The sequence below is a fragment of the Arvicanthis niloticus genome, chromosome 20 (genome assembly GCF_011762505.2).
Source record: "Arvicanthis niloticus isolate mArvNil1 chromosome 20, mArvNil1.pat.X, whole genome shotgun sequence".
NCBI classification, from domain to species: domain Eukaryota; kingdom Metazoa; phylum Chordata; class Mammalia; order Rodentia; family Muridae; genus Arvicanthis; species Arvicanthis niloticus.
The window spans coordinates 28932941-28958090 of NC_047677.1; the positions used below are offsets into that span (position 1 = coordinate 28932941).

General features: G+C 43.0%; 1 protein-coding gene across 2 annotated transcripts in view; it reads left to right on the top strand.

Annotated features, from left to right (window-relative positions):
- The window catches only part of Ctnna3 (catenin alpha 3), a 1449584-nt gene that overhangs the window by 60941 nt on the left and 1363493 nt on the right, over window positions 1-25150 (top strand). For both annotated transcript variants that reach the window (XM_034524718.2, XM_076917155.1), the window contains exon 3: window positions 8824-9016. In XM_034524718.2, the coding sequence (XP_034380609.1) occupies window positions 8824-9016 (193 nt within the window). The remainder of the gene's footprint in view (window positions 1-8823; window positions 9017-25150) is intronic.

Here is a 25150-nt window from a genome sequence, read left to right on the forward strand (position 1 = left end):
CTGTGACAGCTCCTGGGTTTTTGTTTTTAAAGGGAATGCTTTGTATTCTCAGCTTGGATTCATAAGGTACCAATTTTGTTTCACTTAGTCACATGTCCCATATTCTCCACCTTGTGCTTTTAATATTTCCCAAATGAACATGCATCTTTATAACAGCTATACACATTTATTAACCTGTCCTTTTGGTGCTTGTAGGGGATTGCAAACTTGCCCACAATGTACTTTAGTCACTTTACCTTTTAAAAGTTTCTTCTGACCTTCCTATTCAGTGCCTGCCCATTGGGATGGAATAAATGTCTCATTTTCAGCCAGCAAGATGGTAAAACGGAGTGAGCAAGTGATTTAAACCTCGTCTTTTGGTAACTACTCTGTTTCTAAGACAAAACTGCTCAGGAAGAGGTGGTTGGGGTATCTTGCTTATGTATTTATGTGGTGAGAGATGGGCCTCTGTATTAGTGTGGTGACCCTTGTATGCATGTCATTGGAATGGCTGGCTGTGCTAGAATTTTCTGTGGACTGGTGGCATTTCTTCAAAGGTTCCCATGCCCTTTGCACAAGCCTGACACCTAAGCTTGATCCTCAGAGCCCATTGTGGAAGAAGAGAACCAACTCCACAAAGCTGTCCTCTTGTCCCGTTTGTAGGACTATGACATGTGTGTGCCCCCCCACAGTCATCTCTCTCTCTCTCTCTCTCTCTCTCTCTCTCTCTCTCTCTCTCTCTCTCTCACACACACACACACACACACACACACACTCTCATAATAACGAGATTGCAGCATATATGGACATTCACGAATGTGTCCTGTGAGGACCTGGTTAGAAGCTGGCCGTCTAGAAACTAAGCAACGGTTTCAGAAAGAGCCAACCTTTCGTGACTTCTGGCCTGTAGAATTGCAAGAACATACGTGTCTATTGTTTAAGCTTCTCAGTCTTCGGCATTTGGTCTGTAGCCTCCCCAGAAAACGAACTAATATGAGGGGTTAAGAGAGTGAAAAGCAGTAATGAAGTAAGTAATTATGAAAATATGCTAGCTTTTGAAAATGAGCCATGCAGCCTCCTTCCCGTTTTGACTTCAAAGACTGGGCTATTAACGCACTTGATTCTGGGTCGGTTTGAATTGACCAAACCCTAGACAAACTGTATATGGAGAAGTTCTTTATTCAGAATCTCTAGAAATTTACTTTTCTGTGATACTGGTCAGAGGAATTGGCTTAGAAAAACACACACACACACACAGAGTGATGATCGATATAAAAGCCATCATGTGTTGTTATTAAAATTTATTCATGTATACATATTTATTTGTTTCATTATGGTGATACCCATGTTAAGTTACAGTATAACCTTCAATAGGATAAATCATGTCATGAGAACTGTATTGTTTCCTTAAATGATGAGGTATAGATAAGCAGGCCACAGACATGTTCTCACATGTTAATCACACACATGTTCTTCCTCTATCTAAGCCGGAAGCTCAGTTCTACCACCACAGACAAGCTAAGGCGTCTCCCTCCTTCATCCTCCCACAATAGCCATGATGACTAGATCCCCCAACCAAGCAATCCAGCTGGAAGGGGATCCAATGGCAGGAAACAGAGTCAAAGACAGTGCCCCCCCTCCAATGTTAGGGGACCCACATGAAGACCAAACTGTACATCTGCTACAAATCTGTGTGGGACCTAGGTCCAGCCCATGTGTGCTCTTCAATCTCTGTGGGCCCCCGTGGGCCCAGGTTAGTCGTCTCTGTAGGTCAACTGTAGTTGACTTCTTGAAGTCAGATCTAACTTTTTGGTTTTTCTGCCTCCTACCCAGAGTCCAGCGGGGGGCTGAGGACCATCTGGTTCTTCCCCATTTCCTGGTGGAAATCCATGGGTCCTTAGGGGCTCTTTCTGGAGGCTCTACTTCATCTCCATCTTGTTAGCAGCTCTGTAGAGCCTACTCTGTACTTACAGAAGGGTCAGCAGTATGCTCTCCCTGCTATGGTCCAGCCGCTTGCACGCTTCCCTCCTCGACATCTTGGAGCTTTCTCCTGTTTTATTTCCTAACTCCCCACAGTACCGTTTTATTTATTTATTTATTTATTTATTTTAAACACAATATGCACTCAATAAATGTCTGTTGCTTTGAAATGAACTGAATGAAGTTTGTGTATCTCTAAATGAACATCCAGAAGTCTCCCAAAATCAACCACAAAGGGTCCTGACCCTCTCGACTTCCTTAGTACCTTTGCTAAGTTGGTTCCCGTTGGTTTTAGAAGGAAGTGAAGACATAGTTGTCCTTAGTGTGAAGAGTACCTGCCAGCTCCCCCAAGTCCAGGGGGACTTTCGACAGATCACAGTTCTACTTCTCTCCAAAGCCTCCTCTTTTCTACTTTATAACCTCTTGCTAAACCCCAACAAAGTTTAAGCCAATTAACGTGGCTTAAATGTCTTGTATCTTATTTCATAAATTTGAATTGACAGAAAGGAACAGAAGTAGCCCCGAAGGCTCCTGCAGGAAGGGCAAAGATTCAAAGTATTTTAGCTCACAAACAGGAAAAGAGATAGCTGTTAACACGGCTTTTTAATGCCACAGTGATAGCAGAGTGTGAAGAAAAAAATGAAGAGTTCGATTGGGAAAGACCACAGATATAGAATATACATGTGTTATCCAAGCTGGCATTCCAAAACTTTCCACAGACCAAGTGTCAAGGAGCCAAGAGCCAAAGTAATTGTCACACTCACGATGCAAACAAGATTGAACCACAAACTCCTACCGTGTTCTGCGGTGCCCCTACAGTGTGTTAGGGTAGCTAGCTGTCTGCAGGGAGAAGCGAAGGGCTGATTCGCTAAGCATACCAAGTTAATCTTCAGCATCTTTGGAGCATCTAGAGACATACATCTTAATTAAAGTCTAGTGCATTGTGGGTAGTGCAAGAAGACCTGATGTAGGAAACGTTACCCAGACTGTTGCTTTGAGCTCCAATACTCAACATATAATGACTGCACACTGTTTAAGATCTATCTGGTTATCTAGACTTTCAGAATTAATAAAGTAGAAATTTCTTTTTTTACATAATGATTTGAACCTGCTGCTAACTTAGGATCATTTCAATGGGAAGGGGGACTTCTTATTATATCTTCTATTATTATTTAATTATTTGCAGTATTAGTAATTAAACCGAAGACCTTGCACATCTTAGCAAGCACCCTGCTATTGAGTTGTACCCTTCAGCCCAACTCCCTTACACACACACACAACACGCCCATTTTGTGTCTGGGTCTTGCTTAAGTTTATAGGCAGGCCTTGAACTTAGGATCCTCCAGGCTCAGGTTCCCAAGCAGGTTGGATTATCTGCCTGAGCCACTGTGCCAGACCTGGTTGATTATTATTACTTATGAGCATATACTACTTGTATAAGATAATGGGTTTAGCAGGGTGTGGTGGTGCATACCTTTAGTCACTGCACTCAGGAGGCAGAGGCAGGTCGATCTACATGAGTTCAAAGCCAGTCTTGTCTACAAAGCAAGGTGCAGCACAGCCAGAGCTACACAGAGAAACCCTTTCTCAAAGTAAAACAAAAATAAAAACAAACAAAAAAAACTAAACCAAAACCCCAAACCCAACCCAACCAACCAACCAAAAAACACCCCTCCCCAATCAACCCACCCCACAAAACAGAACAACAATAAAAACCCCAAAGATAATGGACTTAACTGTGGCATTCCAGTGCATCTATGTAATACATGCTCCTTATCTTTGATGGAGTTATCATGGCAAAGCACAGGGTTACAGACTAAAAGAAAGCGAACAAACCCAAGCTTGCTCAATGAAGCTGGAAGCCTAGAGAGGGAAGAGGTTAGGTTTTGCATCAGTGGCAAAACATAAAGGTGCTAAAATATGCTGGATCCTGTAGGAATCATTTCTGCTGCAGGTTCAAACCCAAGGCTTACGTTCTTTATAGAAATAGCTCTTCATACTGTAAAGAAAAACGAAGAAACAGGGACCGCTTGACAGAATGTGCTGAAGTTAATTTTACTGGTTGCTGTTACTCTTTGGGAGATGAGAGACCTTTTCAAATAACACAGGCACCCCCACCTCCTCGGTGAGACACTTCTGCTGTGGTGAGTCACCTCACTGATGGGAGGAGGTGACAGCCTTTAGGTGAACTGAGGTGAAAAAGAAAGTTCAGCTGCCTTCTCTTTCCAGACAGGATGGCCAAGCCTATTTACTCTCTGAGATAAGATGAATCGTTAGAAACCTCACTTAACTTCAGCCAATATCAAATAATTATATTGGGGTGTTTCGAGAGAACGTTTAGAGGTTCAAATGGCTCATACAAGTGAACAGCTCACAAGCTTGCAGTTACATTTTTTTTTTTAAATAAGCATAATGTTCTTATACAATGATCTTATTCTTTTTTTTTTTTTTTTTTTTTCTTCCATGGCATTTACTGTAAAGAAACAAAGCATTTCTAGGATGTTCATTTTAATTTCAAAGGTTAGGGTATCTTGTGGGAAGCATTTGGTGCTTGGAGGAGCCAAACAGTGGTGGAGGAGGAATGTGTGGTGGGAAGCAACTTAAAATACGGTGGCTGGGGAAGAAACCTCTTAGACAACGATGCTCGTTCCTCACGTCAAACCCAAGTTTTTGAAACTGGGTGTCATAATCTGTCTTAATCTAGACAAATCCCTTTAGGTCTGTACACAGGAGCAGAGACATTTGCCTTCTGGTGTTTGTGAAAGCCCCTGTGGTACGTCAGGCTCCTCCTCATCCTCCTGTGATATATAGTTTAGCTGCTGGGGAGGCACTTCAGTGGCTGTGAACAGCCTAGGTCGATCAGCTGGGAGGTGGAGGCTCTGGGAGCAAGATAAGGTTAGGGTCAAAGAAAGCACCTTTGACAGGATTGTGGTGACTAATTTATTTTTGTATTCTTGTTATACACAGACTAGAATATATATGCACTGTGTCTTGTTATGAATTTAAAAAAAAAAAAACCCTAGACCTTATTTAACCAATTTATAATCTTAATGGTTAATGTGATTTCTTTCTTCCTCTTTCTCTTCCTCCTCCCTCTCTCTTCCCCTCCCTCCCCTTCCCCTCCCTCCCCTTCCCATCCCTCCCTCTTCCCCTCCCTCCCATTGCCCTCCCTCCCCTTCCCCTCCCTCCCTCTTCCCCCACTCCCATTCCCCTCTCTCCCTCTTCCCCTCCCTCCCCTCCCTCTCTCTTCCCCTCCCTCCCCTTCCCCTCCCTCCCTCCCTCCCTCCCTCCCTCCCTCCCTCCTTTCCATTAGATTCTTTCATTTCTGTATCTGTTTTAAGAAGCTTCCTATAGTGGTTGGTTTCCATAAGCTCTGTTAAATGGCTCTTACTGTGAGCCCCCCCCCATATCCCCTTACCCCTCTCTTCTCTCTCTTTCCCAGTTCAATTCTCCAGCTCTGCTTCCCCCCTCCCCCATATCTCCATAACTATCCATTCCCCTTCCTGGGGAGGTCCCTCCACTTCCCTAAGCCCTTACTCAATACCTTGCCTCTGTAGCTATGTGGCTGGAAACACACTTATCAAATGCTGAAAAGCTAACATCCACACGTAAGCAAAACACAGTATTTGTCTTTTGAGGTCTAAGTTACCCCACTCAGGATGACTTTTTTTTTTTTTCTTCTAGTTCCATTCGTTTACCTGCAAATTTCATTAAAGAAAACTTTTTATTTATTCTTTGAGACTTTTACATCATGGCCCCTAATCCCACCCCTCTCGCCATTTCTCTGTGTCCACCCTTGCAACCTCCCCTCCCCCAAGAAAACAAACAAGCCAACAAACAGAAACCAAACAAGTCTCTCCATGGAAGCTTCAGTGTGTCACAGTGTGTCCCACAATATACCCTTTTGCCCAAAATGACTTTTCTTGCAAATGTTCACTGCAGGGAGTCATTGGTCTGGTTCGAGGCCTCTGGCTTCTGCTATGGATCTTCACTAGGATTCCTCTCAGATATCCTGCTTTTGCCCTGTGTCATGGAGATCTTGCAGCTTTAAGTTTGGAGGACTAGCTCTTTCATATGCTCCAGCAGTTCATAAATGGGGTAGATGTTGGGATGGACCAACTCAAAGCCCTGGACCTGGGCCTTAGTGGTAACAGTTGGTCAGCCTGACAGCCTTCCTGTGCTCAAACCATCAGGGCCACCTCTCCCACATCCATGCCACCGGGGCTAGCAATCCAGCACTGTCCAGCTCTCCCATCCTCATACCCTGAGGTCTGGCTCTTGTTTGTCTATGCCACCATGGCCAGCTCTACTGTGCTGTCCAGGGGAGGTACAGGGCCTGTTCCCCCAAGTGCTGCAGCTGGAGGGGAGCGAGGCTAGTTCACGCCCTCTCATGCCCTTCAAGCCAGCTCTCCAACTCTGTCCAGGTGAGGGGCAGGGTCAGCTCTCCCTTGCTCACACACTTGAAACCAGCTCACTCAGGCCCCTGCAACCAGGGCCAGCTCTATGATGCTTTCCAGGACAGCAACATGGCTTCAGGTGGGAGTCCAGACAAGCTATGTCTACATTTCCTTTGGTGGTAACATGGGCCTCGGGCATCGATACAAATCCTGATTACTGCAGGGTCATGGACCCAGACATGGCCCTCAGCAGCAGCATGGGCTAGGACCTCACTGTGGTCTCAGGTGGCATCACAGGCTGCTCACACCAGGCTGTTCCTCAGTACCCTCCGGTCTCCAGTTCAGCCTCTGATACACCATTCTGCTTCTCTTTCTCTTCCGTCTCTCCACTTGCTCATTTCAGTGGTACCAGGGGTCTTTAGGTATCTTCAGCATGGTGCCTGGTGGGAGTCATCTCTGGGGTGCTCCCGGAAGGTGGGTATCTTCTTGGTCTCGTGGGGTTGTCTTGAGGGTACTTTGCATGGTGCATGCTGTGTGGTGGGGGGGTCATCTAAAAATTCCATTTTTTAAACAGATGAATAATATTCTGTTGTGCAAACACACCATATTTTCATCATCCATTCATCTGTTAATGGATATCTAGGCTGTTCCCAGTCTCTGGCTGTGATGACTAGGGCAGCAATGGACCTGGATGAGCAAGCGTCTCTGTAGCGGAGTGTAGAGCCCTATAGATAGATGCCCAAGAGTGGTCAAGCTGGATCTGGAGATAGATCTATTCCCAGCTTCTTGAGGAACTGCCTCACTGATGTCCATAGTCAATCCCCCTCCATTTTAAAGTTTTACTTAGTGTTAAGTGTATGTGTGTGTGCATGTATATGACATATGTGTACACATGTGACACACTGTGCTTGTGGACAACTGTCAGACTTCAGTGCCCTTTTTTTTTACTCTGGCTACAAGGATGGAGCTTGGGTCATTAGGCATGCTTGTCCAAGGCTTTACCCACCTCATACATATACCATGATGTACACATTATATATATATATATACACACATATATATGTATATTACATACAGTGTATGTTTATGGGGTACAATGGTCGTTACATTTGTGTACCCCCCGTGGAAACATTTTTGTCTAGTTAATTAACATAGCCAGCATCTCGCTACTTTACCGTCGGAGGAACCGCTATTTCAGTAGGAGCCAGAGGCCTCCTAAGTCACACACTGGATACAAGCTATTTTTCTGCTTTGTAAAAGTCTCATCCCAAAACTGCTGGGACCCAAGGTTTCATTAAAAAAAAAAAAAAAAAAAAAAAGCAACGGACATTTTTCCATAAAAGAATTCTATGAACTTTTTGTTTCTACACATATCTCTCTCCCCCTTTTAAACTGAGAATTTCATGCAGGCATATAATGTGTTTGGCTCAAATCTGTGCCCCGCCTCCAATTTCTCTCTTATGTTCCCACTACTTTTCTCTCCCAGCTTCATGTGCTTTCTTCCTTTCTTCTCTCTCTCTCTCTCTCTCTCTCTCTCTCTCTCTCTCTCTCTCTCTGTCTGTCTTTCTTTCTTTCTTTCAATCTCTTCCAGTACACTTGGTGATACCTATCCATGAATCGAGGTAGAGCCATGTACTGGGAGTATGATTCTTATAGCCTGAATGTCTGAAGAAAACTGACTCCCACCAGCCGGTCACTTGTTAACAGCTCCTCCTCCTGCAACTTGGTGAGGCCCTCCCCATCCATGCTGGGGTTCTGTCTAACTTGATCTTGTACAGCTGTGTGTGTAGCCACGGCTTCTCTAAGTTCATGTGTGCAATGGCCTGTCACACCCAACAAACAGTGTTTCTCTGCAGACATCCACTCCCTCCGTCTTCTCTAACTCTACCCCTTCTTGTATGATGAACTCTGAGCCTCTATCATGGACAATGGCCTTGAACATCTTATTTTACCACTGCTATCTCCTGGTATCTTCCTACCTCCACCCTCTAAGCGCTAGTGTAACAGGTGTATGTCACCCCCACTCCTGGTAGAGCTGTAGTAGGGCTCGAACTTAGGGCCTCACGTATGCCAGTCAAACACCCTAACCACCGGGCCACCGGGCCACACCAGCAGTGTACTTGCCACTCCCCCCATTTTTCGATTCTTTATTAAGCATTTATATATTTTTTTCCACACTAAGTATGTGACTCACCCATGGTCCTCTCAGGCCTTCATCCAGTAGTAAAACTTGATGAGATTTAATAACAATGACTCTCCCTTCCAGTCTTCTGTTGGGATTTCAGTGGCTTGCCCTTGACAGAATGACTTGATTCCTGGGGACATAACAATGGTCTCTGGAATGAGTCTTGTTACTGAGACATGATTCTGTCTCTTCTGGGCTATTATATGTCAAGACTGGGTTTCTCCTTACAAGATGTTTAATAAGTCCCTTATGTGTTTTTTTTTTTTTCCTTCCAATTTTTAGGTTACTACCCTGGTGAATTGTCCGCAGAATCCTTCCAATAGGAAGAAAGGACGTTCAAAGAGAGCCAGAGTTCTCCTAGCTTCTGTGGAGGAAGCAACTTGGAATTTGTTAGACAAGGGGGAGACGATCGCTAAGGAAGCCACAGTTTTACAGGAAGAGCTCGCAGCTGCACTCCAGGAAGTTCGAAAAGAGAGTGAGTATCTAGCCCCGGGTCAGGAGCAAACTGCTTATCCTCAGGGTGCTGGTTATTGCAGTAGATCTGTGAGTGTTTCTGCTTTGTGGGCTTGGGTTTATGAGTCTTGCACACAGCTGTGAAGAGCGAGCGAGCTGCGGGAGGCAGGGTGGCTCACTGGGCAGCTCCAAGGCAGAGAACCTGTCCGGGCTCTTCTCTGGTTATCGAGTCTCTGTATACAGTCCCTCACCTCTGGACCATACTACAGCTCTCCCTACTGAACGAGGAGAGGCTTAATGAAGTGGACGATGCCTCTGCCCATGCGTGATGAATTATAAAGTTCTTTGTAAGCAGTTAGGAGATACTTCCTCTCTGATGGCCTCAGAAATATAGTTTTTACTTTTCAGTGTTTGGAAGCGTAGGTTTACCGATTTTTTTTTTTTCTTGGTAAGGCCTTGTCTAAACCACTCATAATCCATGCTGTGCCTTGCTCATATTACATAATAAAAGCATACATTCTGCCTTTTGATATTTTTACTACGATAACATAACAGTCAAGTTTTACCCCTGAAGAACACAAGTCACAGCTGCAGGATATTTAAAAAAAGATTTAAAACGTTTACTTTGTGCCAATGGGGGCTACATTTGTTCAGTCGCTCTTGCCTATGCAGGCAAACTCGGAGGCCAGGGGTTGATGCTGAGGTATCTTCTTGTCACTTTTCTGTCCTTCCTTACTATCTCTCCATCCATCTATCTATCCATCCATCCATCCATCCATCCATCTATCTATCATCTATCTCTCTCTTCATCAATCCATCTGTCTGTCTCTCTTTCTCTGTCCATTCACCTATCTCTCTAACAATCTGTCTATCTCTCTCTCTGTCCACTCATCTATCTCTCCATCTATCAATCTGTCTGTCTGTCTGTCTGTCTGTCTGTCTGTCTATCTCTCTCTGTCTACTCATCTATCTCTCCATCTATCAATCTGTCTATCTCTCCTTCCATCTATCTCTGTATCTCTGTATCTATCTATCTATATCTATCTATCTCTATGTATCCATCTCTCATCTATCTACCTATTTATCTATCTGTCTGTCTCTCTCTCCATTCATCTATATCTATCTATCTATCTACCTATTTATCTATCTGTCTGTCTCTCTCTCCATTCATATCTATCTATCTATCTATCTATCTATCTATCTATTTCTCGACAGGGTCTCTCAGTGAATCTGGACCTCACAGAAATCTCACACTTTTGGCTGGCTACCTAGCTACCACCAAGCCCATGAGATTGCCTGTCTCAACCTTCCAGAGCTAGGGTTATAGATATGCATGGCCACACCCAGCACGTTTTCTTTTATATTTGATGTGGGTACTAGGGATCTAAACTCAGGTCCCCATGCTTGCTCAGAAACCACTGTATCCACAGAACCATCTCCCAGCCCTGCAAGCTACCTTTAAAAGAACTATTTGATGGTTTTATGTTTATCACCTTGCCGCAGCTGTTTGGGGAGTGCAAACAAAGTTGACTTTTCTTGTTCGGCTTCATAAAAAAATGTCTAAGATGTTCAAACATTTTTCTTCCTAAACTCTAGTACAACTTTAAGCAAATCAGAAAGAACCAGGCATTCAGAACTTAGGAGTCTGGGGTTGAAGGATGGCAAATTCTTAGCCAGTCTGAGCTATCTCATGAATACCCCTCTTTGTCTCTGTCTGTCTCTATTTCTCTGTCTGCCTCTCTCTTTCTCTCTCTCTTTCTCTCTCTGTCTTTGTGTCTGTCTGTTTGTCTGTCTGTATATGTGACAGCATTTCCTAACCAACATAAACATACTGGCCACCGTCAACTTTAGGCCAAATATATGTTTCAGGAGATTATGTTTAATTTTGTAATTTTTGCTTTTATACCTCTTAAAGACAATTCTGTTGCATAGATTCAAGGTCCACAGCATGGTGTTATGGGATCCACATTGCCAAATGGTTTCTGGTGGAGTGCATGGATATGGCTCTTGTCTCACGGTTTTACCCCCCACCCTTTGATGACAGAACAGCAAAACATGCACTTGTTTGGGAAGATTTCTTCCTGTGATGGTACACAGCACTGTCATTCGAGCTCCAGTGCTGTAAGCCTCCCTTCTGACACTGGGTGCCCTTTGACCCCTGTCTCCTCTCTTCCCTCACCTTTTCACCATGTCCTGTTAATCACTATATTTGTGATGTTCTCATTTTTCTTTTGAAAATTATTATCTTTATTAATTATTATCATATGTGCATGTGGAATGTGAGTGTGTGTAGAAGTGTGTATGTGTGTGTGTGCACAAGGCATGTGTGTGAAACTCAGAGGACAACTTTTGGGGCTCTGTTCTCATCTTCCACAGTGGGAACTGGGATCTTAACTCAGGTCCAGGTTGGTAGGACAACCCATTTTCACCTGCTGAGCCATCTCTCTGGAGCTCTTTCTGAGGCTGGCCCACTTGACTTAGCATAATGTCCTCCATTTTTAGGTTGTGGCAAATGGCTTCTTTTAAAAACAAAGACTAATCACAGACATATAGATTTGCTTTCTTTATCCGTCCATCTATCAGTAAAATAAGAAATTCTTGGAGAAGTCTTGGTTCTAGACTCATGCAGTAATTTATTCCTGATTTTCCATTCTCACCTGAAACACACACACATACACACACATGCATGCACACAAACATATACACATGCACACGCATGCACACATACAACATACAACCACATACAATACATACACATAAATATAATACATACATACACACACATCCACACACATGCACACATACACACATATACACACATACAACATACATACAATACAATACACACACATACACATAAACACACATACACACATACACATACAACACATACACATACACACACACACATAGACACATACATACATATACACACACAGAGACACAGACACACAGACAGACAGACAGACAGACAGACAGACAGACACACACGTCCTGTGTGGTGCGTACAACAGATCCACTTGTTAAAGTGTCTTGCTCTAATCCCTTCGACAGTGGAAGGCAGCCACTCCCACTGTAGCGTGGGAGGAAAGCGTGGAGATAGTGCATGTTCTTGGAATCCGAGGAATGCTTACTGTTCGGAGAGCAGAGAGCCACACTGAGAACACTGTGCCCCAAGCTTGGAAGGAATGTTAGCTCAGCGGTGGAGCAGAAACAAAGCAAGAATGCATTCTGACCTAATTGACTTTGTGTGACACTAGAAACATATTTTAAATATTCTCTGTCCTCTTTTATTAATGAGCCTTTGTCCAGTGGCATGTGAAGGTCTAGTGAAAAGCCACCAATCAACGTGAGGTATCTGGGCAGGTGGCAGAAGGATGGGAAGTGGAGGGTGGTTTTATTGATGTAGTTATTGACTTATTTTCAAGAAGACCTCTGAGAGCAGTTTATAAAACTCCAACAGAGACTTAGAGTAATTTCAGCCTTCTTATGAGATGCTGCCCTTCTCTGTTTTGCCGCCTTTAGTGGCTTTACTTATATGAGCCGAAAGTGATAAAAAATGCGAACATTTGTGTTCCCTAAGGAATGTGCCTGCAGAAGGTGAGATATGGGTAGTACAAAGGAGTAGATAATAAAAGGAGAGGTGGAACGTGGACAGAGGGCAGAGATCCAGCAAGGGGGCCCAGTGCTGGTCAGGCTGCAGATCCAGCAATGGGGCCCATGCTGGACAGGCTGCTAACAGGGACTTGTGACTTTGCAGTTCACCAAGTACTACTACACCTGGACACAAGCAAAAAATTAAATCTGAAATTCCATTCAAATAGTTTTAGATCAATTGCAAAACTACATAGATATTATCTAAGAATGGCATGCCTTACCTGTAGTGTGTATACTCTCTTTGAATAGCAAGTACCTCCCTACACTCTGCAGACCTTGCTTCTAAGCCACACACACACATTAATGCTACTTAGTGGTTTGCTGAATAATAACACATGTTCATAGTTGTACACACACTATTGTGACCTCAGTAAAATTTCCCACACTAGACTCACATCCTAGGGAATTTGCGCCCTCTTCTGTCCTCTGTTGGTACTACATCCATGTGGCACATACACACACACATACTGATGAACAGAAAGTAATTTACTTACCCAGTCTATTGCTGATGGACATTTGAGTTGTTTAGCTCTTAGTTTTAATGGACATTATTGGTATATGCAAACATGTACACTGTTTTTGCTTCACAAATAGAAACACTTGTGTTTTACCCAGGAATGAGTCATGAAGTACACATATGCTTATCGTTAACAGATACCATTGCCCAGCAACTCACTTAACTCACTCCAAATTCTATGTCCCCATGTGGTAACAGTTTGGTGAGGTTTTTTTTTTTTTTTTTTTTGTTTTTGTTTTTTTTTTTTTTAATAGGAACAGAATAAAGTCGTAAATCAAGGCACGTTTTTCAAATACACTGGTAGAGACACCAGGCATGCTTTAAAGCAAAGTAGGGAAAGATTTGCTCTCAGCCTTTCTGATGACATACTGAGCTCTTTGGTTAGCTGAGAGTAGGGTCTTCTAAGTTAATACATTTCAAAAAGATTCACCAGACAGCCAGAAGGACATTAGGTCAGAGAGAGATGGGAAGGGATGGATAATGGGCTAAAGATAGCTAAGGTGGATCTTAAAGTATTGGACCTGCCACATTCCAACCTGTCCACAGTCTTTGGTGTTCTAATAGTTATTCGGCATTGCAGAAGTAAATCCTTATGGGTTTACTATAAGAGAGAAGGCTTGTAGGAGGGGAGTGATGGGCGTGTTTAGGGAGAGGTAGGACAGTGATGGGCGTGGTTAGGGAGAGGAGGGCTACCTATCAAATAGACTTCTGTATGCCAGCTCCCTGTTCATTTGCAGACATGTGCTGTGAGCAACTGCTTACCCACTTTTCTTAAACACTGGTGGTGTTTTGGGCCCTGGGAATATGAAAATAGAGAAGATATAACTTAGGTACTTGGAGTCTACCTGGAGCAGTAGACGTGTAGACATCTCTAATGATGTCTAATAAAAAGTGTGAGAATAGCCGGGCAGTGGTGGCGCACGCCTTTAATCCCAGCACGTGGGAGGCAGAGATGGGCAGATTTCTGAGTTTGAGGCCAGCCTGGTCTACAGAGTGAGTTCCAGGACAGCCAGGGCTACACAGAGAAACCCTGTCTTGAAAAACCAAAAACCAAAAACCAAAAAAAAAAAAAAAAAAAAAAAAAAAAAAGCTGTGAGTAGATATTCAAAGGTCTGGGAAAGCAGGCAGAAAGGGTAACAGGGAATTTCTAAATGATTCCATTTTAGTCTGTTAAGTGGGAGAAAGATGCATCTCCCCCACATGAACACAGATGTGCTGGCCTCTAACTGATAGAATAAATGCATAGTCTGTCTTTACCAGAGATTTATGTACACAGGTCCCTTTGAGACATGTATTAAAACCTTTTCATGAGCAAAGATTCGCTCAATAACCTGGGCTCACACAGGTGAACTAGACAAGACTCTGTCCCCAAGCTGATGTATTTTAGTGGGGAAATGGTCAGTAAACAAGCAAGTGGACTTGTTTTTTAATTCATAAAGGATGCATCCTTTAACCTATAAACATCCCAAAGTAGTACTAACTAGGATGAGATAGTTTTCTTATGCAAATGTTAACTTACTTATTGCAACAATAGTATATTTTTACTGGTGAAATAAAGTAAATATAAAAGAATCGACTTCTTTCTTTTTGGTTTTTAACATAATTTTATTGATCATTTGGAAAGTTCACAAAATGCACCCCCAATCACCTTCACTTCAGAGTCCTTCCAGGTCTACTCCTAACCCTTACGACCTTCCCCGAAACAAAAGAAGAATAAAAAAGGAAGGAGGGAGAGAGAGAGAGAGAGAGAGAGAGAGAGAGAGAGAGAGAGAGAGACAGACACAGACACAGACAGACAGAGAGAAACAGAGAGAGACAGACACACAGAGAAAAAGAGACAGACACTCACAGAGAGAAAGAGAGAGAGAGAGAGAGAGAGAGATAAAGTCCAGTTTGTGTTGTCCATATACTCACTGGAGCATGGTCAAACAGGCATCCCCTTAAAAAAAAACTGAGACCTTCCCCACCTGCACCCCTACCAGAAGCCATCGGCTGTGAAGAGCTACACTTTCAGCATCCTGATCACATTAAATGGCTTCCTGTCTGGACTGTTTCTTTTCTGGGGGGTGTTGGGCAAGGGAGAGAGGTCGGCACAGAATTCTTTGTCTCCCAAAGAATTGGTTTCTTAATGCAGAGGAAGTAACTAAGCCGAGATTTCAAGGGCATTCAGGGAAAGAGTAAGGTTCAGGTCTCTTGTGTACTGTCCACACAAGCCAGGATGCCAGCTTAGACAGAGCGGAGTTCCAACACTGACTGCCTCCCCCTGCAAATACTTTAGTGTGGATTGTCTGGAGCTGGAATGTGCAGCCTCATGTCCAGCGGCCTTGGTAGCTGTGCTCACCAGAGGCAGCAGCTGCACATGGGCACCACAGGCTTTGTGGGCATGCGTGAGATGGGAGAGGATCTGCACATTATTGGACACCCAGCCTTCCCATCTATTTTTACTTGTGGGCACCCACCAAAGCCACCGCAACCAGTTGGGGGTTGCTAAGATTAGTAGAGAGCTTTTGAATTCATCAAGGGGCCCCCCTCTTTCCTAAATATAGATGGTGGCATCTTACATTAAAAGAAATGCTTTGCGCTCCAGGGCATTCATGGAGGAGCCTCCCAGAAGCAAATATATGTATATGATGTATATGTATATGCATATGATATATATGTATATGCATATGGAGGAGCCTCCCAGAAGCAAATATATGTATATGTATATGATGTATATGTATATGCATATGATATATATGTATATGCATATGATGTATATGATGTATGTGTATGTATATGATGTATACATATATATGTGTGTATATATAATATATATAATATATTATATATATAATATATATAATATATATTATATTTATATATAATATATATTATATATATATATAAAATCTTTGGCCTGTAGCAGCCCATCCATTGCACCACGGTGCATGGCTCATGGCTATTTCTGGCAGACCCTGGCTTGTGGTGGAGATTAGGAGATTGATGCATGTGGGAAGTAATCCATATTATTCAAAATGTCACAGCCTGGGCTAGCAAAAGGGCTTAGCAGGTAAAGGGGCTTGCTGTCAAGCCTATGGCATGAGTTCAGTTCTTGGGACCCACAAGGTAAAAGGAGAGAATCGACTACCAAAAGCTGTCCTCTGCTTTCCACAGGTATGCTGTAGCATGGAGATGCTCACACACTCACACACATTCAATACATAAATAAAATGTAATAAAAATAAGAGCATTCTTCATATTTCTCATGGACAAGATATAAGTATCCGGGTTATATTATCTTTAGAAATTAACAGGCAGTTTTAATTGATTCAAGGTAATTATGTATTTGTGGGCTATGGTATATATTTCAATGCATTTATAAATAATATATACTGTTTAGGTCAGGGTAAGTTTTATACCCAGCATCTCAGGCATAGATCTATGTTTTTTTCAGTTAGGAACATTCAGAATCCTGTTGGTTATTAATATTTTGAAAGATTCAATTAATTGTTGTTGGGCCATGGAAGGGTATCCTCATCCTTGGGTTGGGTGTTTGGCTACGCCCCCCAGAACCCAGGGCCCTGACTCGAGGTCTAAACTCCATTTTACCTGCACCCATCAGTCACGTAGGACACAGGTGGAAGGCATGATTAACACAGGGCTCCACCTCAAGAGATTTAAATCTAAAGGCTGGGGTGGGGGCGTAGCTAATTAAGTTATTCCCTCCCCTTTTCCCTCTCCCTATTTAAGCCAGCCTTCCCCTGGCTTCTGGCGGGGGTGGGGGGGTGGGGGGGTTGGGGTGGGATGGGGGGGGAGGCGAACCATCTAGACCCATCTACCACTCCATGAACAATAAAAGCTTTGGAAAACTCCTGGATTCCACGTGTCTCCTGGGCCTGCCACCAGGTTCCCAGCCTTTGGAACCCTGAACCTTCCCAATGCAGCCGCTGGCCCGCCCACGGTGGCTGCGTGAATGTGGGACCCTCCACCAGCCAGCGGTGTGGAAAGCCTCCTGGGGACCCCACTGGCGGGAACCCCGCCGCCGGACTCCCCTGTGACTTTTTTTTCCCTCAAATTGTCACCTCTAGTTATTTTCCTGGGCTATATACAGTATTAGAGGTTATTTCATCCAGAAAGCTGCACCAGTGTATTTAAGTTTTTTTTTTTATCTGTCTTTCCATATTTCTTTAATTATTCATCTCCGTGATCTCTAAAACCTCAGTTCTATGGATTGATTTCCCACTAGGAGTTAGGAATCTAGACTTGTCATCACCTACGGCAGTGAGATAAAATGATTGCTTCTAGAAATGGGAGAATAGTACTCTGAAGGTTTATAGTCTTCTCATCAGTGTACCGGGACACACACGCTTCACCTACAAATGTCACTGTCAGATTCCCAATGTGGATCTCTAGAAATGTTCCCTATTGACTTTTCAATTGTTCAATGCATGTTTAAAGAGGATGGTGGTGGTGGTGGTGATGGTGGTAGTGGTGGTGGTGGTGATGCGTATGAATGTTTTACCTGCATGTATGTGTATGAACCACTTGTAAGTCTGGTATCCATGAAAGCCAGAAGAGGGCACTGGATCCTCTGGGACCATGTTGGTGCTAGAAATCAAACCCCTAGATCCTGTAATGAGCAGCCAGTGCTCTTAACCACTGAGTGAGTCCTTTCTCTAGCGCCTCAATGCATGTTTTAAATAAGGAAGTAAGTAGTGTCTTAATGAACCTGAGATATATATATAAAAAAAAAAAAAACCAAAACCAAAAAACCAAAACCCACTGGTGTCCATTCTGTATCAATATATATATATATTGTATATATGTATATATATACATATATAAATATATATATATATAAATCTGTATCAATATATATATATTGTATATATGTATATATATACACATATATAAATATATATGTGTATATATATATATATATAGTATCAACTATATATATATCACTATATATAGTTTGGAATTCAACTCTATTGAATATTCATTTATAAAGGAAAGTAACAGGTCAGTTTTAATGAACTCCTCCTAAGTAACTGGTCAACTCCATCGCCTCTGTTTAACAGTGTTTCAGATAGGGGTTTGGTAAACTGTCTGGTGTTTACTGCCAATTCCTCGTAGAGTATGTCTGGGTTCGAATCAACAGCTGATACCCGAATTACTTCCATTTATTGATGGATATGGATGGATATTGATATTGTATGCAATTGACTGTTGCTACATCTCTGGTGTTTTAGATAAACATTAAGTCACAAATACAACAGTCTTCCCACTGAACACCGCAATTCAGTGCAGTTCACTCTTGAGGGAGTTCACTCTTGAGGGAGGAGATGCACTCATCTTGGAATGGGTTTTAACATACACATGTGGTGCCCTAGAGCTGGCAGAATGTTTCTGGAAACAGTTCCATGGAAGGCTGATGACCTAATTAGCAACATAGCTTGTAAACTACTCGTTGTTGGAGAATACTCAACATGGCGTCCCTTAGCCTTAGTTTGCTTGAGATATCTACAGCAGGCTTTCCTCACGCCGCATTTGACTTCTCAGCGAGCTAGTCTGTGTCACTCACTGTGAGGCATGCTGGCATGTGGGAGGCACTTCAGATGTATGTGTGCAGCCTTCCCATTGATAGTTCCCTGAAATCCTGGATCTGTGACAGACAGACAGACTGATCTGAGGAACAACAGCACTGCCAGTTTTGAAAGTCTGAGAGATTCTGAATGCAATCCACCCTTGAAGTCAAACAGCAAAGAGTTAATGCATGCTAACAGACTGATTTGCACGTGGGTGGGTCCTAGAAATGAGAATGTGGCCTGAAATCTCAGCTTGTGAAGGAGTCTGCAATCAAAGTGGGATTCATGCCCTGGCTATGACTCTGCTCTCCTTCTGAGCTAGAGAGAAGGTACCACTCACTCTCCAGCCATTTCCTAGATGCTGGTGTAATAGTGACTGTGATCTGAGCTGTCTTAGGATTTCTGTTGCTGTGAAGAGGCACCATGATCATGGCAACTCTTGTAAAACATTTAATTGGGGCTGACTCACGGTTCGCGGTAGGAAGCATGGCAGCACACAGGCAGACATGGTGCTGGAGAGGTAGCTGAGAGTTCTACATCCAGATGGTAGGCAGTAGGAAACAACTGAGATACATTTCTTCCAACATCAGCATGTCTACTCCAACAAGACCACACCTCCTGGCAGCGCCATTCCCTATGAGCCTGTGTATATGTGGGGGGCATTTTCTTTCAAACCACCACATAAGCTAATACCTATACAGCATGGGACTAAATATCATGGGTTGTTGCACATTCTACTATAAAAGAGTGCATTAAGCCGTTGGCAATTTCTCAGGGTCATTGTCTATCCTTGTCTATGCTCTATTGCTGTGAAGAGACACCATGACCAAGGCGACTCTTATAAATGAAAGCATTTAGCTGAGGGCTGACTTACAGTTGCAGAGGCTTAGTCTGTTATCCTCATGGTAGGGACCATGGTAGCAGGCAGGCATGGTGCTGGAGAAGTGGCTGAGAGCTAGATCATGATTACTGAGCGGGGGGGGGGTGGGGTGGGGGGGAAGAGAGAGAGAGAGAGAGAGAGAGAGAGAGAGAGAGAGAGAGAGAGAGAGAGAGAGAGAGAGCATGGGCTTTTGAAACCTTAAAGCCCACCCCCAATGACGCACTTCCTCCAATAGGGCCACACCTCCTAACCCTTCTAATCCTATCAGAGTTCCTTCTACTCTCCTGTGACTAAGCATTCAAATATATATGATAGCCTTTGGACCTATCATAACATCTAGGAAATGGCTGGAGAGTGAGTGGTACCTTCTCTCTAGCCCAGAAGGAGAGCAGAGTCATAGCCAGGGCGTGAATCCCACTTTGATTGCAGACTCCTTCACAAGCTGAGATTTCAGCCCACATTCTCATTTCTAGGACCCACCCACGTGCAAATCGGTCTGTTAGCACGCATTAACTCTTTGCTCTTATCTTAACTAGCACAGTAATCTAGTTTCATCCGTGTTACGGTGACAAATATGCAAAATATTTAAAAGCAACACAGGGAGAAAAGGGCTTATATGGCTTATGATGCTGGGCTATGGTCTATTGCTCTGGGGAGGAGGTCAAGGTAGGAATTTAATGAAGGACATCCACAGTCCAGGGTAGCGAGGATAAGCAATGGATTACTGATTACTTGATTTCTCCTGCCTTATACCAGGGTAGAGAGGATAAGCAATGGATTACTGATTACTTGATTTCTCCTGCCTTATATAATCCAGGGCTCCGTTTAGGGAATAGTGCTACCCACAGTGGGCTGGAGCAGCCAACAACCAAGGCAGTTCCTCACAGACATATCCATAGGCCAGTCTGCTCTAGATAATTCCTCATTAAGATTCTCTTCCCAAAGCCGGGCAGTGGTGGCACACGCCTTTAATCCTAGCACTTGGGAGGCAGAGGCAGGCGGATTTCTGAGTTCAAGGCCAGCCTGGTCTACAGAGTGAGTTCCAGGACAGCCAGGGCTACACAGAGAAACCCTGTCTCAAAAAACAAAACAAAACAAAACAAAACAAAACAAAACAAAACAAAACAAACCAGAACAAGATTCTCTTCCCAGATAATTCTAGGTTGTATCATATTGACAGTTAAAATTAACCAGCACAGCCAGGCATAAAATCTTGAGAATTTCTATCCTTGACTATTCCCGTTTCTTCAGTTTCAAAGAAAATAGTTCTTTTTAAAATTTCTTGGAAATTAATATGGATCCTAGCCTTTCCTTTTCTCTGGAAAGACTTATTCTTTTGCCATGTGCTCGTCCTCTTCTCTTTCACTGTTTTTTTGTTTGTTTGTTTGTTTTTGTTTTTTTTCCTTTACATGTGTTAGCTTGCCTCTACCTGATGACTGGCAAGTACTCACTGAAAAATTCCACTTCCTGTTTTCCTCTTAAACTAATAATCCCATTTTACCTTTACCTTGTTGTGGTGTGTGGATGATTTATTGTTTACTATAGTTATTCAGACACAGTTTAAAGTCTCTTCCACTCTTTAGCTGTGTTTGTTTACCATGTTGGAACTTTCCCGCCTTCTCTCTAGGACATCCCCCGTTACTTTCTCCACCTCATCCCTCACTTTCCTCACTGACTTCTCTCTGTCATTTCCTTGTATTTTTTCCCCCTAAGCATTCGTTTCAGGAATGCTCTGTCTCCTCATTTCCTTGAGGACCCTTGAGGGTCAGTATCTGTGGTGGACAGAGATATTAGCCCTCAGTATCCTGTGAATTCCTGCTCATCACTGTCACTCTGTCCTATAGGTGAGGAGACTTAGGTTTCTAGGTTTCAGGAACTGAAGGAGCTGGTTACATCACAACCACAGTCAAGAGCTGAGAGAAGTGAATGGATCCTTGGTTGCTTCTTCTGTTCAGCTAGCTTTCTTCTGTCTCACACAATGAAATGGTACTGCCCAAATTCAGCGTGAGTTTTCCTATACTGACTAATTGTCTTTACCATAACCCATAGACATAGACAGGGCGGCAGGATCCAGACAGTTCCCCAACTGAATCTCTCCTCCCAGGTGATTCCAGGCTGTGTCACACTGACAGTTAAAGCTAACCAGTGAATCTGTGAGAACAATGGCTATGCCAATGTCAAGAAAACACTGTTTCTTAACACTTTTCCCCAACTCTTACATTTTTTTCCTACCTCTTCTTCCGGAACATTCTTTGAGCCTTGGATGGGGTGATATCCTGTTTAGGACTGAGCGTCCTGCAGGTTCCTATCCTCTACACTTTGGCCAATTATGAGTCTCTGCATTAACTGTTGCTCGATGCATTAATGATTAATAGTTGAACATTCATTTTTATTTTGAGCCAGAATCTTGCCATGTAGTGCAGGCAGCCCACGAGCTTATTCTGGCGATCTTCTTAGTTTTCTGAGTACTGGGACTCACAGGCACACACCATGACAATGGCACTTTAACTTTTTTGTAAGTATTGGCAAGTGTGCCAATCAATAGTATTTAATATTGTATATAGGGATTATATTAGTTTCCTTATTGAATGGCGATATGCTAATTAGTAGCTATGCCTTACCCTAGAGGAGAGTAGGCAGATGTATAGAACCAGAGTTGTCTTCTTTAGAGACAGGACAGCAGCCTCTGATAACCTGGAGTTCATAGCCATAGTCGGTATTGGCTGATAATACCAGTACCCTCTACTCTACCTGAAAGTATAATTTCTACGTATAATATAGTTTTGAATCCTATAGATTCTTTCATAAATTTGATCATATGCTGTATTGAATTTAGCTGAGGATGACAATATAGTTAATGAGGTCTCAATGGCTAGAAGTTACCGAGCTTTACTGATCCCTATATTCTGCTATTAGGAGTCCGCCTCTGTGAGGCAGTAACAGAGACAGCATCGCTTTGCTTATCTGTTTTGATGTTTGCTTCTGAATCACTACATGGTAGACAATTCCCAATAGTCTTGATTTCTTCGGAGGGAGCTTTATGTATTACATATCCCAAGGAGACTTTTACTGTTCAGAGCTGCAATGCTTTCAAGGTTGGGAGCTGGTGATGTTCAGGCAGTGATAAACTGGGACACAGTCAGTTTACAGGGAATAGAGGAAAAGGGAAGACCCAATAAAATATAATACTCAGAGCCAGAGATAAAATTCCTTTAGTAGGGGCACTTTACGTGTGTGCAATTTGAACAGAAAAAGAGCTGTAAGTCTTTCCTGGGAAGAGGAACCGGCAAGGCTGGGGGTAATTGGAAGGGACAACATTCCAGAGCTTCTGTATTCTCACTCTCCCAGGATCAGGCTGAGACAGAACGGGTTCAGCTTTCCCATTTTACATATTAGAGTGCATGCAGATTCCCTGGAATAAATATCTCAGAACTCCCAAAAGTCAGGCAGAGCATTTAAGAGCAGAAAGGACAAAACCGGAGTATTACATTATGGACTACAGAGAATCCTGTGTTAGATAAGGAATTCTAATGTCAGGTTTCTCCCTCTCCCCTTCACTCTCTCTATCCCTTCCTCCTCAGCTCCCTCCCTCCCATTCTTTGACTTTCCCTTTTCCGGAAAGTTAATATACTAGCTGAACTAAATGTATATTGTACTCTGATTTCATCAAAAAGCAAAAGTTCTGATCCCTCACCTTTGGAAGATTAAGGTAATAGAACTTAATTCCAGGGCATTCCATGAGAGTAACTGTGGGAGATGAATGAGTTGAAGAAGTCACAGAATCTTTAAATACACGAGTATAAGAGAGAACAGGATAGGAAAATGATCAGAATGGAGAGATCTAACTGATTATTATGTCAGATGTTGAACTTAATTTTGATGAATAAACACTTTAGAGTAACATATGCACATCATCACTGTAGAGTAGCCAGTGATAGAAAGGAGTAACTCCTGCACTTCTTGCTACTTTATTTCAGCATCACGAAAGAAAACTTCATCGCCCCCAGCCTACTCTCAGAGGAAGGCCTCTGCACTCTGTATCTTCTTAAGGTTGCTCCATAACCTTAAATATGTGCTAATAACATTTTCCTTTGACTGGTTAGCCAAAGAGGTCATTTCCTATTTACTCTGTCTTAGGGTTTTATTGCTGGGAAGAAACACCATGACAAAGGCAACACTTATAAAGGACCACATTTAATTGGGACTGGCTTACAGGTTCAGAGGTTCAGTCCATTATCATCAAGGCACGAAGCATGGCAGGCTGCAGGCAGACATGGTGCTGGAGAAGCCAAGAGTTCTACATCCAAAGGCATCCAGGAGGAGACTTGAATTCCACACTGGGTGGGCATAGCTTGAGCACAGGTATGAGACCTCAAAGCCCACCTCCACAGTGACACACTTCCTCCAACAAGGCCATGCCTTCTAATAGTGCCACTCCCTTTGGGTCAAGCACTCAAACACATGAATCTATGGGGCTAAACCTATTCAAACTACCACACTCTCTTTTATGAAATACGGATTTTGTTCATATATGTACTTAAAATAGATAGAAATCTCACCTGATCTTGATTTTATTGTTTAGTGACGTGATGTGTTACTTTTAGCTGCACAAATATTCCTGTTGCATATGCCGTCACTTTTAAGCGGTGTCCTGACTGTTTTATATATGGCAAGAACAGCAGAACCTACTCTGGCCACACCTTCTTCCCTTCCATATTCCATCATTCCCTTCTAACTATATTCTTAGCTTGCCAAGACAATCGGCATTTTACTGGTGATATACAGTAGCAATGAAGTCACTTGCTTTTTCTCACTAGTTGATAGTAAAAGCTGAAAGACAACACATGACTCTCACGTCTTATTTGCTACATGGTAAAGTGCTATATTAAAACCGCCTTCAACTCCAAGAGTTCAATAGTACAACCTTGTGCTTATCAAGGGAAAAAGATTCCATGCTTAAGGTCAAATGAATTTTCTCTTCCAACTCTTAAAATTATGTTACCTTTAGGGCTGGAGTGATAGCTTAGTAGTTAAAGGCACCGGCTGCTCTTTCAGAGAATCCAGGTTGAGTTCCTAGCACCCACGTGGCAGCTCACAACCATCTTTAATTCCAGTTGTAGGAGATCTGGTGCCCCCTTCTGGTCTCTATAGGTACCACATACACATAGTACATAGGTATTGACATGTACTCTGAGGGCATCTCTGGATCAGGCACATCATGTCCCCCCCCCTTTTTTTTTTCTTGAGACAGGGTTTCTCTGTATAGCCCTGGCTGTCCTAGAACTCACTCTGTAGACCAAGCTGTCCTCGAACTCAGAAATCCACCTGCCTCTGCCTCCCAATTAAAAAATTGGGATTAAAGGCGTGCGCCACCACTGCCCGGCTACACATCATGTTTCTTATATAATATCTTTTTTCCCCCTTGGATTTATTCATGTTTCTTACCATAAGACTGCACTGAGGCTCTCAAGACATGAAAATCTTTATTCTGGCATCCGGTAGCGCCTTAATTTCTCCTCAGATAATCTCTTA